Source organism: Vombatus ursinus, unplaced genomic scaffold (genome assembly GCF_900497805.2).
Source record: "Vombatus ursinus unplaced genomic scaffold, bare-nosed wombat genome assembly UNPS02014791.1, whole genome shotgun sequence".
NCBI classification, from domain to species: Eukaryota; Metazoa; Chordata; class Mammalia; order Diprotodontia; family Vombatidae; genus Vombatus; species Vombatus ursinus.
In genome coordinates, this window is record NW_020954569.1 from 32,797,535 (window position 1) to 32,815,062 (window position 17,528).

Here is a 17,528-nt window from a genome sequence, read left to right on the forward strand (position 1 = left end):
CTAGGCACTGTGCTGGTGATGCATATACAAAAAGTGGGACAATCACTACCTTTTGCCTCTTTTTCCTCTCTCAAGAATGAAGAATATATACCCTTTTAGTTGTGAGAAATGTGACAATGATAGTACCAACAAAATTGTTCCTATACAAAGGAAAGGAGAAAAAAAATGAGTTCATGCTAATAGGCTATACAAAAAACATTCTGAGTCTTATTTAATGGGTCAGTATAGATTAATAAATAGTCAGTTAATAAGCACACAATAAGTGTCTACCTTGTGCCAAGCAATGTACTAAGATAGTAAGAAAGGCAAAAGACAGTCTCTGACCTTGAGGAGATGGCTATGTTCTGGCAACATGCAGGAAGAGTGGCAAAATCCAACCTTCCATTAGATTTATAAATGTTTTGAAGGACAAAGATAAATGCAAAAAGTAAATGGAACTCTGATTTTTTTTAAACTTTAGCATGACTTTAAAAAAGGCTTTAATGAATGACCCTCCAAACCATACAATTTGAATTTAAATTAAGAAATCAAAAAAAATTTTTTTAAGTTTATTCAAAATAAAAATACATGTAAAATTATGGAAATATAGCTTACTATTTCCACTTCATAATCTGATGCTGGTGCTTAAAAGGGCTGCAATCCCCCCCCCCAAGTTTTTAAAGTTCATTTCAATTCCTTGATATGTTATATCTATATTCTCTGAGTGCCAGCTTTTGAAAGAAGCTCTCTAGTGGACTACTTGCAGCAGCTTCAGTGTGCTGTCCAGAAGCAACACCAGAAGAATAAGGCTTATGATAGAATTCTCTGCAATTATTTAGGATGCAAATGCAATGCAAACTGCTAGAACTTGTTATGAATCAATAAATACTTTAAATCTGAAAAGACTTATATATGCCTAAAGCAACTGTCAATAGCTATAACATGGCCATCTGCTGGTATTTCCTGTATATGTATAAGTGCATATCTAAATTTACCACAGTCAGCATGTAAAAAGTTTGTTCCTTTTTTTACTTATAAATTGCTGTGCTACTCAGTTTTGGAAAATAGCCAAAGCCTCATTTTTCTTGTTGAAAAATAAGAGAAAGGGCAATTCCTCTTGTCAATTCCTCTTTGTTTTCAAATTTTATTTTCTGAACAAAAACATCACATTTATCTTGAGTCCAACCAAGCATGAGCTATTGTTAAAATTCATTAGAGGGTATACCCTCTAATGAGCATGATTCTATAGTGACTAAAGATTATATTGTTTACACTAAAGCTTTCTGGATTTGAAATAAACCTAAACATAGAAAAGACACAAAAATCACACAAAGTTGCTATAGCTGTCTGCATCCTTTGGTTCAAAATATCCAATGGTTGTTCCTTTACTGCAATCAAGAAATTTAATTTCTTCCAAGTCATGAACAGGGTCACTTTTTAAAAGCTGCCTGATGTAACCCACTACAGCTGTCACTGATACTGTCTGTATCTCTCTCTCTACTCTCTCTTCATCATACCATTCCAGAACAGTTCTGGAGTTGAGTATTTGCTTATCCTATATCTTCAGGCATTTCTGAGAACTGATCACTATCTATTCTGGCAAATACTGCTTGATCTTATTTGAGTAGTCTTCCTTAATGACATCAAAGCCTTCCTCAAAGACTGAACAAAACATCTGGCTGAAATGACTCCAGTCAGTATAAAAATTAACTAAAGCAACACCTGCACTGCTTAAAATTTCTTCTGTATTTACACTACCAAGACTTGTTCTGAGTTGTTACAGAAATAAAGATCTAAGTTTACACAAGCAGCAGGGAGCATCAGTGGTTGGGTAAGGGAAAGAAGACAGCAGCTTTCACTGTGGCAACAAAGTCTTGAGCAAGTGGAAGAAGAGGCAATGGCCAAGCTCTACAAAGTAGTAACATCTGCTTCTCTTTTGGTGACTACCATACCTCTCATGAGTTTATATTACAATGGGGAAGAGACAACACATGATGAGAGAAGTGTTGGCCATGGAAGGGAGTTTTGGTCTGAGGATTTATGAGGATGGTGAATTAACTGATCTATAGGAAAGCCAGAGGATATGCCCTTTCCTGAAATGATAGCAATATTGATTGGCGAGCCCAGTATTGGGCTGGAGAGCAAACATTATCCTGACTTTCAAAACAAGGAAGAGGATAGAACTACATGCCAGCAAGCTTAACTATTATTTGTGGCAAAATTCTAGAACACATTTTGAGCTAAAGATTGTATTTAAAAAAAAAAAAAAGAAAAAAAAAGAAACCCTAGAAAGTTCTTCTGGGAAGACAAAGGATTTCCAAAGACCAAATATCTCCAAGAAAAGCACACTCTATTAAGCTATAATTTTCAAATTAGGGTGTTTCGAAATGTCTAATGTTGGTAAATACAAGGGAAAATGGTCATCTCTAAACAAAAAAGACAAATTAATTGGTATCATCTGGTAGATAAGTCACAGTGACAACTGATACTACTTGCACATAAACATTTGAGAGACCCGTTTCTAGTCTTAGCATTACCACATAACGAAGTTACTTGATTTTGTATAAGTTTTAATCTTTTGGCATCTTAATCATATTATCTTAAAAATATAATTTTACGGTGTTACTTTAGTGGCTCAACAGAAAGCATTACCAACAGTAGAGTTGTTGTACAGTCCTGCAGAAGTACAGGACTAGGTCAGATCCAATTCTAGGTTTTAGTCCTGGTTCTGTCATGAGTGTCAAAGTGTAGATTGATATGTGTTGGAGGATATTATCAAATTCTTCACAGAATTTCTCTACCACATCATTCTCAGCCACTGATATTGTTGCATAAACAGCAATTACTTTCGTTAGTACTGCAATATGTGATAGTACTTAAATCATTAGTACTGCAATACATGAAAACCAAATAGTTCATGAAGTGTTTCCTGTTGCCTTTGAAAAGGCTTATTCCACTACTTTTTTTTCTTTACCTCTCCAAGGAGCACCTGTGAGTCATCCTTAACATTTCAGCTGAAACTTTCTTTTTTCTTGTGGTTTCATTTAGGGCAAAAATGTCAAGATTGACATGATTTGGCTGCACCAACAAAATGTGGTCAATGAACAAGGATCTCACGTTACAAGTACTAATAGTCAAACTGAACTCTTAACTCCTAGATGAACTCTAAGGTCCCGTCTAATGGTCAAGTTAAGCCAAATTCACACATCTTATTACCATTTCTTAAACACACACACACACACACACACACACACACACACACACACACAGGTCATTACTAACATACACAAAAACATCCATAATCCTTTTAGGGTAATGTAACCAAAGATCACAGCAGTGATACTTTTCACCAATTTACAATTTACTGTTTTTCTTAGAACTTACCTCTCTTAGTAAAAGAATGAAAGAAGCAAAGTAGAAGACATAGACCATTCCCACTAGCCAGTGCAGAAACATCGTGGTACCTGGAGCAGACTGAAAGCTCAACTCTCGGTCTTTCAAAGTAGCATCAAACATTTCCTGAACCAAAGCAGAAAATATACATATAATAAAAAAGTGGAAACAATTTTTTCTATAGTTTAAAATTTACCTAATTTATACATCTCACTTTTTAATAAATGAATAAAATAAAATGTTTATATATTTTTAACACAATAGACCAGAAATTTCATTTTATGATGTCTCAGTGTCACATCTATATTTTGTATCAGACTGGGAAACTAACAAAATTTAAGATGGCTTACTAAATATAGAGAAAACATAGTGTTTTTCCAAAGTAAAAATTATGTGCTGATAATATATTCACATGCTTGGCACTGTATATGTTGCCACCTAAAGATAACACATGATAAAAGCCGTTAAGTAAATTAAAGAATGTTTTGTTATACTTCTATGATGGAAAATACTGATGCAATATCTGAAGATCCTATTTTCTGATTATAGATATATCACTACTTCAAAATATCTCCAATTCTATTACAGAAAAAGGGAAGAGAATAAGTATTCATATAGCATATATGTGCCAGGGACTGTGCTAAGTAGTTCTACAAATATCTCATTTGATTCTCACAACAACCCTAGAAAGTAGATGCTATTATTATCCCCATTTTACAACTGAGGAAACTGAGTTAAACAGAGATTAAGTGACTTGCCCAGGGTCATATAGCTAGTAAGTGTTTGAGATCACATTTGAACTCAAGTCTTCCACTGTGCCACTAGTTGCTTCAATAATAATCATTACTAAGACTACTTTACTTACCGAAGTCCTGTTCTAATGTCTCATTGTGACATGGAGAAGACCTTGGCTACTTGAAAACTGCAAGTTCTGGCATATTCTATCAAGCTATAAAAGCTCTGAGAACAAGTCTAAAGACAGAATATTATCCAAGAATCCACAGAGCTAAGTTTAGAAATATTCAACACCCAAAGGCTGTCCCCTGGGTGATCAATTTACTTTGGCCATGCAACTAGTCAAGCAATTGTAAAAGTGTTTACTAGGTAACTGAAAAATAATGATCTACAGCAGTAATGAAAGGGACTATAAGTATCTGAAAAAGCTGATAGCTTTTCAACCTATAAATACAATTGTAGTGATACAATGGAAAGACCAACGGATTGAGAGTTAAGAGACTGTAGGTTCGAAATTCAGTTGTATCACTCATATAAGATGCATGACCTTGGGCAACTCATGCCTCCGGGCTTTAGTTTACTAATTTATAAAATTGTGAGAGTAGACTGGACTTGGTGATCTTTAAAGAAAACTGTTCAGTCTAAAGAGACTAGAAATAGCATATCATAATGTATAAAGAGCCAGAGCCAGGAAGACCTAGGTTCAAGTGCTGCCTTTGATACACAGTGGATGTATGAATAAGGTGTTGAAAAACTGCCAATCAGCACTGGTAGATGAAGTTTCCTCAACAGGATTTCCCAATACCATCAAAATCACAGGTATAAATTTAAATTTAAACAAAAAAAAAAAAAAAGATTTGTCTTTTACAGACTGACATTCAGATGGCAATTAATGAAAAAATCTTTCAATTAATACAAATGATTATACCTAACATTAGCACAGAATTCTAATTTATGAATTTCTCATCTTGTCTTTTATTGTCTATTATCTACATAATTTCTTGACACCAGAAAAAAAAAATTAGTGCTAAAATGACTAATACAGATTTACTATTCTCCATCTGCTATTAAAAAGACATAAGAATGGTGTATATTAAAATACAGTACTAGAAAAAATTCCTGTTATTATTTTATCTTTATATAGCTTAAAGATTACAGAAATAAACCTAATTTTTCAAGACTCCTTAGTTACACTTATATTCAGCAAAAAAAAAATCATCTAGTTGATAAACATTGATTTTTTTAAAGATTCAATAACTTATTTATTTTTAGTTCTCAACACTCACCTCCACAAGACCCTGAGTTCCAAATTCTCTCCCCACCTCATCCCTTCCCCAACCCCAGGACAGCATGCATTCTGAATACCCTTTCCCCCAATCTGCCCTCCCTTCTATCTCTCTCCCCCTTCTCTTATCTTCTTCCTCTTCTATTTTCCTGTAGGGCAGGACTGATTTCTATACCCCATTGCCTGTATATCTTAATTCCCAGTTGCATGTGAAAACAATTTTTTAACATTTGTTTTGAAAACTTTGGGTTCCAAATTTTCTCCCTTCCTCCCTTCTCACCCACCCTCATTGAGAAAGCAAGCAACTTGATATAGTAAACACTGATTTTCAAGACACTTTCCTTCAAAAGTACCCTTTCAAGAGAAACTTCATGACTAAAATCTTAGGTTCACAGATTATATTCCAAAAAATATAATACTTACCAGAGAACATATATCTAGCCACCAGCCACAAATGAGAGGGAACACTCCAATTTCTACTACCACTAATAGAGAGACCTTAAGTAAAAACAAATTCCATCAATACTGTGATAAATACAGAACAGATGAATATTTTCAATAGTTTAAATTAAATAAAATATAAATTACCTTAACAACAATATAGCAGACCCCTAGTAAGCGACGGGATCGTTGAAATTTCACAAGAGCTGCCAAACCCTGTATCATGTGGTCAAGGAAATAACTCAATACAACATCAGTACAAAGCACTTGGACAATATATAATTTATGGATTGCTAATTCTGATGTTAAGTTTAAAAGGATCTAACTATAAATTCGATAATACTAGCATAGTCTGAAGAAGTTGTAGAGTCTCCATTCCTTGAGATTTATGTGTCAGGAGTACTTTAATTCACTTGCTTTGAAAGCAAGACTTACCAGAAGTTCTTTTAACATCTACCTCTACAACTTATTGTGACCCATATAAAGCTACCAGTGAAACCTGAAGCAGCAAAAAAGTCAATGTAAATCTCTCCAGATTTATACTGCTATTAACCTATTACTGAAAAGAAAGCAAAAATTAAAAGGGTAAAAGTCACAGAGGCTGTTACAAACTCTTATTTATCAGTGATAAATATTGTTTTAGATTATCCATAACCATAATTTAACTTTTGGTACTTAAATTTTCTATTAATTTGCAATCTCCTGGAGGGCAGGGACTGGTTTTTGTTTCGTCTATGTCCTAAGCATTTGGCATGGTGAGGTACATTAGAAAATAGCCACTTAATGAGTTGTCATAACTATAATTATACGAAAACATAAAGAAGATACAATCAAAGAGAAAGATGGCTCACAGGTTCTCTTTGGAAAAACAGAAAAAGTGGGTGGTGGAATTGGTTTTATCATTCATATAAAGGCAAAAATAAACAACTACTTGGGATATTAGAGTCATGCCAGCTTGCTGTACTTATGATAACAATAAGCAAAATTACTACACCAAATACAACTGTGATATTACAGAGCAACATCTTTTGGCAATGAAGAATTGGACCAAGTCAATAGTAAAATTTGGTGACTTCAACATAAACCTGTGCAAGCAGGAAGAACAATATGCTGACAAACATATAAGGAAATACTGTTCAGAATTAAGAAACGAAGCCATTCTCTAAATGATAAATGGTCAAAGGACACAAAAATGAAGCACAGACAGGAAGAAATTCAAACTATCAAGAACTATATGAAAAAGAAATGCTCCAAATCTCTGAAAACAACAAATTAAAGCCACTCTGAGCTCCCATTTCACACTCACAAGATTGACAAAGTTGACAAAAAGGAGAATGACAAACGTTGGAGGAGCTGCAAGACAACAGGAACGTTAATGCACAGCTGATGGAGCCGTGAATTAGTCTAGTTGTTTTGAAAAGTAATTTGGCACTATGTCCATACGTACATACCCTCTGACTATAGCAAGTCTATACCCCAACAGATCAAAAAAAGAGGAAAAGAACCCATACATAGAAAAATATGTATAGCAGCAATTACTGTGGTAATGAAGAAGTACAAACCAAGGGACTGCCCATCAATTGAGGAATGGCTGAACAAACTATGGAATGTGAATGCAATGGCATTTTATTACGTCATAAGAAATGACAAAAGAGACCGCTTCAGAGAAACTTAGGAAGACTTCTACAAGCTAATGAAGAAGTGAGCAGAACTAGAAGAACAGTTTATATAAGAACATCATAAAGACAAGCAACTCTGAAAGACTTTAAGTATTTAGAACAATACAAAGATAACCATAATCCAAGAAAACCGAAGAAGTATGTACTCAGCACCTAAGAGAGAGGTGGATAGACTCAAGATTCAGAATGAGATATGTTTTTGAACACGGACAAAATGGGAATTTGTTTTACTTACCTATGCATATTTCTTATAAGGTTTGTTTTGTTTTCAGTGGAGAAAGATGGGAGGGAAAGAAAACAAATGCTTGCTAATTTTAAAAAATAAAATAAACCAGTGCAGTTAGATGGCGCAGTGGACAGACCACCAGCCCTGGATTCAGGAAGACCTGAGTTCAAATTTGGCTTCAGACACTTGACACTTACTAGCTATGTGACCCTGGGCAAGTCACTTCACCCCATTGCCTCTCAATAAATAAATACATAAATAAATAAAACGAACTTTAAAGGATTAAGAAATGAAAGAGGCTGGAGGACTATAGAGTATCCAGAAGTTTTTCCCCTGCATAGCATAAATAATTTCTTCAAGAGTTAGAAAATGACATGACAAGAATTAAACACTGTAAAATGTAAAACTGTAGCTGACAAAGGGAGTCATTGGTTACCTATGTAGGAGTCATTTTCAAACCGCATGTATGCATATTATCAAATTCTCAAATAACAGGAGCAAAACAAAGTACCCAATCAGAAGGAAAAAGGTTACAGAATCAGCTTTTAGAATAGAAAGGGACTTCAAGAGGCCACACAGACCTACCTGTACATGAACAATAATCTCTAAAATATCCCCAATAAGAAATCAGTCAGTCTTTGCTGGAAGACCTCCAGTAAAAGGAAACCAATTGCCAGGGTAACTCACTCTTTTTTTTCTTTTGTTTTTGAAGAGTGATTGCTATAAAGTTTTTCCTTATGCCAAATCAAAAGCTATTTCTTTTCAAGTTTCACTTACTGATGCTAGTCAATGACGCTAGTCCTATGCTGTAGGGCAGGTAGAATGGGCCTAATCCTTGTATAGCACAATCTTTTAAATACTTTTAGATAGCTCTCATGTCCTCCATCTACAAAAAGTTTTCAAAGAGAATAATTTGGAAGCCCTTCACTAACTTTACCAACGAGGTCACAGTCTCTGAAAAGTTCAAATGACTTGCCCATGATCATATTGCTGAGCTGGCATACAAATCCAGTCCTCCTGACTACCATTCTGGCATCTTTTGCACTATGCCACACAGCCACTAAGATATAAGAAAATGATCTCAGCTGCCAAACCCTAACCTTTCACAGATATATATCTATTAGGAGAATTACTGAGCAGTAGTGAAGAACCCATTAAAGTTATCATGAGATTTAATTCAGTTCAAAGACTGCTACATACCAGGCACTGTACTAGGTGACAAGGATACAAAGACAAAAGCAAACTGTCCCTGACCTCAAAGAGCTTGCTTTCTAGTTGTGGAAATCAAAATCTACATAGTAAATTAATATACTATCCAAAGTGATTCCTGAAGGGAACGCACTAGCCACTGGATGGATAGGCTTCTTGTAGACTGTTTTCTCAACAGAAATCTCAAGGAGGCCATAGATTCTATGGGTGTATTCCAAAGACCTGGAGAACAGCCTAAAAAGAGACATGGAGATGGGAGACGAAATGTCACATACAGGGATAAGCAAACAGGCCAATCTGGCTGGACTATAGAATATATGAAGAGTACAGTAAAACTGTAACATAAACTGGAGACATACTGGGATGGGATTTAAAAGCCCAACAGAAGATTTTCTATTTTGTCCTAAGAACCACTGAAGCTTCTCCAACAGGAATATATAAAGATAAATCTGTAAGTTACCAGAGGTACCTACATCATTCTGTTCAAGGATACATGACAAATTATCAGTGATATTGCTAAAAGTACATAGCCAACTATTGTTGTGATTAGGCCTTCGAAATGAGATGCTTGGACCTAGAAAGAAAACACAAAAACAATTCAAGATGCTGGAACCTAAACATTCAAGGGACATAATTTAGTATGAGGCCTTCTAGGTTTTCATTGAGATATTCTAATAATTTGTACAACTCAGACCCTTTCCCCCCCCTCTATTTGAGAGGAATTAAAATATGCTATTAAATTACATCAGTGCAAAAAATTAAAAAATTTGAGATATACACACATTTATTTATATTTGAGTGGTTGAGCATTTAAAAAAGAAAACTTGTAAAATTTGTTTTGGTTGCTCCTCCAATTCTAAGGACATTGTACTCATTTACCTAAGAGCAGGGTAAAATAATAAATTCCCATGCTATATATCTATTTCTGCTTTGGGAATACAACACAGGAACATTTCTCTTCACCTTTTTCAGAGTAATCCTAAACTCTTACACATGATGGCCTTTTCATGGCTTCTATTCATATAAGCAGCAGACACTAGGGATATTATTTATTTCATATTCCAGATATAATTAATACATTATTCAGAATCAAAAATACCCACCAAAGACATGTTTCCTACTCTTGGATGGTCACCATAATCCACGTCTCAGGATAATTATTTTAAATTTCTTATTCCATGGCATTTTTGTTGATTTCTAAATTGGGGATAATTTAATGTCAAAGGATGAGGGGTTACTCTAAAACTGTTGATGGAGGGAACCGGAAATTGGGTCTTTTGGAAAAACATTACACTTGACTATAATAATAAAGGGAAAATAAAATGATATGGGTAGCAGATTAGGAAGTGCCACTGGCTATCTTCATTGATTAGGATACAAAGCCACTAGAAAAAGCTTTTCAATAAAGTCTCAATGTATTTAGATATGACTCAACATACTGGCTAAGAAAGTGTCTTAGGTTACTAGTACTTCTACATTGCTATTCTGGATATCTCCTTTCTACCTTCATTATTGCAGCTATGACTTGGGGACAATTATTGCTAGATACCCCTTTCTTTTTTTTTCTTTTTCTTTTCTTTCTTTCTTTCTTTTTTTTTTTTTAGGCAATTGGGGTTAAGTGACTTGCCCAGGGTCACACAGCTAGTAAGTGTCAAGTGTTTGGTCTGAGGCCGAACTTGAACTCAGGTCCTCCTGACTTCAGGGCCGGTGCTCTATCCACTGCGCCACCTAGCTGCCCCTTAGATACCCCTTTCAAGAACTTCAGTAGAGAAGCAATGGAGTACAAAAGATAACACTAGTGTAATATAAAAATAAAGGATCAATTACACTGACTGAGTAACCATTCTCGAAGCATACAGTAACGGGGAGGTACAACTTGTCATAAAAAAGATATATTTTATTTCTCAAGATTTGTCTTAAAGTAACAAGAACTTAAAAGTAATTAATTAAAATAAATATCTTTAAATATTTTTAATCCATCATACTTACATATTCCTCAAATCCCAAGCCAACAACAGAAAAATGACCAATGTGGTAAGGACAAAATGCTAAAGGGGAAAAAAAATAAAACATGAAAACTTCAAAATAATGCCTTTTTTCTAGAATAGTCTATCTCTTGCTGTCATAAACAACATGGGATAAAACCACAAGAACCAGGGTGTGGGAAAAGTATTCATTCTCAAGTCTCTCTAATATACACATGACCAATATTGCCTATACTACTAGGCATTTTACTATCTATGTACACTATATTCAATGTCAATTGGGCTGGCTTATTCCTGTCTCCAGAAAGACAGGAGCTATTGAGGAACTTTAAAGTTATCATTTGGAGTAAGGAAGAAGTACTACTGTGGTAGTAGTGAAAAAACAAAAAACAAAAAAACAAACCAAAACCCACAGTCAAGCACAATGGGCTCCAAAGAAGAAGTATAAGAATGTACCTCTCTTCCATTTTTGCAGGTGTGAAGTTTGAGTAAGTGTGGGTATGTAACACTACATAATGCTGAACTCCACTGATGTCCTATCTGCAGAATTTAGTCCATACCAGGCACTTAAAAAACCTGACTGAATAATAAATATGTTTACTTAAAGGTCTCACTGCAATAGATTCTAATATTAATCAACTCTAATGAAAGGATAATAGACAACTCATTTATTTACTTTTAGAAGTCAATGAGGAAAATGCTTAAAAGTACAGTAAAAATTTGGCATTATTTTGTCTAGCTCTATAAAATATTCCCCTGGTAGTTTGAATGGTGTAGTACTAAATCTATAAACTAATTCAGATAGTATCATCATTTCTATTAAATGACTCTACTCAGATCACATAGAGATAGGATCAAATCCGGGTTTTCCAATGACGAGTCTGGGGCTCTTTTCACTATTTCACACTGCCATCCAATAATACTAGTGAATTTAACTACCATTTATAACAACTTTTACCTAGGAAAATGTTTCAACTATTCATGCTAAAATCTCTATTTCACTGCTAAGAAATCATAAAGAGGGAGAGAGATGCCACACACTATCCCAAACTACTCCATCCTGTCCTCTTCCCCTCAAAAACTCTTCTGGGCAGAGGGAATGGAAGCTCACCTAGCTCAAGACACTGGCTATGGCTCCTGGGGCAAAGTCTCTGAACAGAAAAGCAGAGACTGGGTAGAGCTCTAACAGCTGGAGAAAAAGATTTTTACTACAGAGATAGGTCAGGGGTGGTAGAACTAGAGTGGACATGGAATGAAGGTAATAGTAGCAAGATAGGTCAAACTCTGGCAGTGGGAACATAGATGGGAGGATAAGGAAGTCATGATCATCTCTAGCAGTCAGATGAAATAATAGCTCAGCTACAGGTGAGGAATGGAAGGGCAGAATTAGACCCAAGGCAGCAACAGGGAGTAGAAATGAAGGGTGAGAAAAATGGTGAGCTCCTGTACTGAAAGGATGAGATTGGGACAAAATAAGAGTTATTTCCATCAGGAGAGTGGAATGGGTTGGTGGATAACTGATTAGCTTGCTAGAGGATCAGGGTGACCAAGGATAATGGTGTGAATCTGCTACAATAGTGGTAGGAGGAGTCAGCTCCAGCAGTGAGTGGGATAGAAAAATAAGAGGAAAGTTCAAGCAGTCAAAGTAATAAGTCTTCAAATAGGAGAACTATTTATATGAGACATTTCTATACCAACTGTTTCTAAGTCAAAGACTACCAGTTTTTAAAAAGTAAGGGATCCAAAACTAATCTAAAACACAGCTCCCTAACAAAGAGCTGTATCTGAAAAATATTAGCCAGAGGGTACACCAGTGTTTTCCATATTTGTATCCCCAGCATTTATCTAGTACAGCACCTTAAAAGAGCTGGCAGCTAATCAATGTTTGTTGAATTGAACACTTACCAAAGACAAGAATAAATAATGTGTTCAGAGACACCACCCAAAAGACGTGTTCCTTTAAAAAAGAAACATACTGATAAAAATAAAGTCAAAGAACAAAATTATATAACAATATAACCAGACTTTGCTTAGTTCACATTGCAAATTTAAGTAACACAAAATGTTACCTAGAGGTAACTTATAATTAGAAAAAATTTTAATTATCAAATTTAAAATCTTAAATATACAAAGTATGAGTATTTCTAACTAAAAAACAATACTTCAGTTGCAGAAAGCCTTCATAAGACTCAACAAGTATTTCCTTAATATGTTTGATATCATCAACAGATTTGCAATAATTATTTAAAACAATCTAATATAATTTTATTTCATTAAATTAATAACCAAATAAAGAAACCATTTTGAAAACTATATGCAATTTTAAGCAATCTAAACTCTGCTCTATTTCATATAAAAAGATGATGCTATCATCAGTATTGTGAAATAGATTGTTTTTCCTAACAATCGAATTGCTTTTGTTTTTAAACTAATAAATATAACCTAATTTCACCCATAACAAAGTAACCAATTTGTAACAATTGGCTAGGCCTGTGTGATACTATGGCAACATTACAGTTTCCCTCTGTGTAAAGCAAGCTGGTTTGTGATTTAACCAAGCTTCACCATCACCATGCTCTAAGTGAATAAACAATCTCAAATGAAAATAACATTAAAAAAAGACACCAGAAGCACCTTTTGCCACGTACCTTTCCCAACTTCTCCAACAAAGTGGCCCTTCAATCATCGCTTCTCTATCCCTAATCTTCACTCTCACCTTATCAACCAATTCCTTCCTATAAACATGCCTACAAACAAGCCCATGTCTCCCCCCTTTAATAACCCTCACTGGATCCTACCATCCTTTCAAGTTATCATCCTGCACCTTACTTCTTCTCCTTTTCACTGCCAAATTTCTGGAAAAAAGTTGTCTACCCTTGCCTGCCTCCATTTCCTCTCCTCTCACCCACTTCTCAACCCTTTGCAGTCTGGCTTCTGACCTCAATTCAAACTGCCAAACTCTGAAAGTTACCAATGATCAAATCTAACAGCTTTTTCTCAGTCTTCATCTTCTTGACCTCTTCATAGCACTGGCCACTGCTTATGACTCTCTACTCTGGGTTTTCATGACATTGTACTCCCTTGATTATCTTCTTAACTGTTTTGATTACTGTTTCAGACTCTCCTTCATCATCATCCATGCCATACCCTTTAAGAGGGTACTCCAAGGCTGTCTTGAGACTTCTTTCTACACTCCTTCAACTGGTGAACTCATCAGTTTCCACGGCTTAATAATTATCCCTCTGCAGATAACTCCCAGATCTACATATCCTGCCTTAGTCTCTCTCCTAAGCTTAATACCACATCACCACTCTACTGCACATTTCGAACCGAATGCACCAAAGGCATCTCTTAACTCAACAGGTCAAAAACAGAACATTTTTTTTCTTTTGAAAAATTCCCAAAAATCTTCCAAATCTCCCTGTCATTATCAAGGATACCACAGTCCTTCCTGTGATCCAAATATGCAACTCTGGTGTCAATGTTGACCCCTCACTCTCTCTCAGTCCACATATCCAACTGCTTGCCAAATTTGGCTGTGTCTACCTTCAGTACCTCTCCCTTATCTGTCCCCTTCTCTTAACTCAGACAGCTACCACTTCAATTCAAGCCATTACTTCTCACTTGGACTACTGCAATAATCTTCTAATTGGTTTCCATGCCTCATTCATCTCTCCATTCCAAAGTTATTTTCCTAAAGTACACATCTTGCTAAACTTTCCTACTGAATAAACTCCAGGGGTTTCTCCTTTCCTCTAGGATCAAATATAAACCTTCTATATGAGACCTTTCCAAAACTTCTAATTTCCTCAACAAATTATTTTTGTTACCTATTTTGTGTATCTCTCTCTCTGTTTCCTATGATGGAATATAAGGTATTTGAGAGCAAGAACAATTTCATTCTAGCCTTTTTATCCCCAATTACTAGCAGAGTGCCTTAAACATAGCTGACACTTAATAATAAATGTTTGCTGGCTGAGCAAAAAGACATTAACAATCTGAGCGCACTCCTCTGAGCTGTGCCCTTTAGCTCAGTGATTACCTGGAGATTGAATCTCCACTATTTATAACCCCAGACAAAAAAAAATGGTATTTTTAGCCCTGGAGAGCCTGAGTGCAGGATCAGGGATCCCTGATAGAGGAGAGGATAGCCACCCTGATAGAGATGCCTCACACCTGGTTGGTATTCTAGAAATAACAAAGAACATTCCCTAGATACACAGAAATTAGATTTGGAGTTCAATGGTAAGAAGAAAGTAGACAACAAAGAACAGCATTAAAATTTCGTCCTTTATATACTCAGAGTTGCTTTGGTTTCATCATTTTTTTTCTTGACTATTACAATATAGAATTGTAAAGAACCACTGGATTCTTAGGTATTTGTACTGCACCCCTTATTTATCCTTATTTTAATCATTTATGTTCCAATCTATATTAAAATTATTCATGTCATATTCTCTTACTGGACTGAAAATCCCACAGGGAAAGGGTCTATGTCTTATCTTTATATTTTCCCCAGCACTGAACACAAAGCTCTGTACATAGTAAAGTCTTAATAAATATTTTAGAATTTTACTCAAAATTACAAGTATTAATTTTTTCCTTAAAATGGATTTTCTTCCAATAAGTGCAATAAACTTTTTTCTTGTTACTAAATAATCAAAAGTAAAGTGGTCTTATAATCTAAAGTATAAAATTATCCTGTTTAACAATCCCCCCTTCCCTCCCATTCCTTTTTTAAAGGCAAGGAGTTTATGAGTGTGGAACACTGGATACCATCAGACTTGGGGGATATATTAACTAGTTTTGCTCAACTTTTTCCTCTGTTCTTTAAAAAAAAATTCTTTGTTATAAGGGATGGTTCTCCAGCAGGAGGAAGGGAGATACAGGGAAAACCTAAGCAATATAAAAACAAAAGAAAACAACAAAAATCTATTTTAAAGTTACACTGCTGTAAATCTTAAGATACTCAAATTATCAAGAGAAACACTGATTAAATAAGTAAATCACAATCCAATTCTTAAACAGGGTGAATTTACTTACTAGGAAAACTAGTGACCCATCAAGTCCGAGCATCTAAGGAAAAAAATAAAATCATCATATAACAATAGTGAGTAGGATTTTCTATTCAAAAGAACCTCCTTTACCTTTATGTATTTTTGCCTACCAATGAAGTACAAAGGTTTCATATGTTAGAATATTTCCATGTATATATGTTTCATTGACTGGAATTAAATATTTTCCTATTTCCCTAAAAGAAAAGTCTAAATAAACCTAATATCTTGGTGCTTAGTTTTAGCATTAGATACTTCGTTAACACACAATCAGCATAGGCATGTTTGAAACTATCTTCTTAGACGTGAATTTGTCATTTTTACATTCTGAAAGAGTATATAATAATTCAAATCAAACTGCTCCTAAAACTAGCAATAGTTTGCAATACAAGTTTCTGACTGAAAAAGCCACTGATGTACTCTTCAAAATACACTTTCAATACTTTAGCATACTAGGACAGAATGTATCACTTATGAAGATGGCTGATAAAGAAATTTTAACACCACAATATTCACCTACAATAAAACTGTGTTATTATACTATTAATACTTATTCTAAAAATGTCTATTGAGTCACCAGCTTATCTAAATAGAGGTAACTTACTAAATACTGTTTTAGTAAATATATCTGAATGTCCCTAACTCATGCAATTAATTTTAGTTATATATTTAGGCTACTCTGAGAATGAGAGCCTGCAACTCCTAGTACTTGATAAAAAGGGCTCTTACTCACTCTCTCCCATGTTAATTCTTCTGCAGCTCGATCCCATTCTAAAGCATTCCAGTTCATGTCATCTGAAATAATAATTATAGTTTAGACATGCCTGAGGAACCTTGCACTGAAATGAGTATCTTGCAGATACTTATATAAAAAATACTAATATGATTATTGAGAGGGAAGTAAAAAAAGCAATTCTTTAGCCCCATTGCAAGCACAGTACCTGGAAGGTACTTTAATTCTTTCAAACCACACCTACACACTTGAAACAGTAGGAAGAAGAAATTTAATAAATTAGCTGAAGCTTTAATAACATTTCGTAAAATCCTGTCCAGTTGCTATTCATTCTTTCCTACGAGATACATATACATATATATAATGGGGTTCATATTTATAGTCTATGAAACACATACAAACACAAGAATATTAAGGTTAAAATCTGCTTAACATTTATGAATATTAAAAATAAGTAGAAAATATTCTTTAACTTAGATACAAATTAAGTTAGGACTGTGTCATTACTCTGAAATGCTGTCTTGTGACAGCTATTACCTTGTGCCCCATTATTAGCATCTGCTGCATCTTCAACTACAGCATCTTCTTCATCCTCATTGTCTTCCTCTTCTTCATCAGCTTGTTCTTCCTGAATTTCAGGGTTTTCCCCTACTACTGCATCCTCAGCTGGTGGGTTAGCAGGCTGATCAATTGCAACATTTTCAGCACCATTTCCTACACCTGGAGCCTAAAATGATGAGATATTCCAGATATGTGGATAAATTTTCTTAGTTTTGCTATGCTTTGATCAATTTCTAAGAAAATAATTA

General features: G+C 34.9%; 1 protein-coding gene and 1 pseudogene across 1 annotated transcript in view; both read right to left on the minus strand.

Annotated features, from left to right (window-relative positions):
- MARCH6 (membrane associated ring-CH-type finger 6) overlaps positions 1–17,528 on the minus strand; it is an 87,077-nt gene that overhangs the window by 22,916 nt on the left and 46,633 nt on the right. The window contains exons 7-15 of the mRNA XM_027868850.1: positions 17,257–17,446; positions 16,720–16,781; positions 15,976–16,008; positions 12,838–12,889; positions 10,937–10,995; positions 9,441–9,521; positions 5,981–6,049; positions 5,816–5,890; positions 3,364–3,498 (exon numbers count right to left, since the gene is read on the minus strand). Coding sequence (XP_027724651.1) covers positions 3,364–3,498; positions 5,816–5,890; positions 5,981–6,049; positions 9,441–9,521; positions 10,937–10,995; positions 12,838–12,889; positions 15,976–16,008; positions 16,720–16,781; positions 17,257–17,446 — 756 coding nt within the window. The remainder of the gene's footprint in view (positions 1–3,363; positions 3,499–5,815; positions 5,891–5,980; positions 6,050–9,440; positions 9,522–10,936; positions 10,996–12,837; positions 12,890–15,975; positions 16,009–16,719; positions 16,782–17,256; positions 17,447–17,528) is intronic.
- LOC114047939 lies at positions 606–2,109 on the minus strand (annotated as a pseudogene).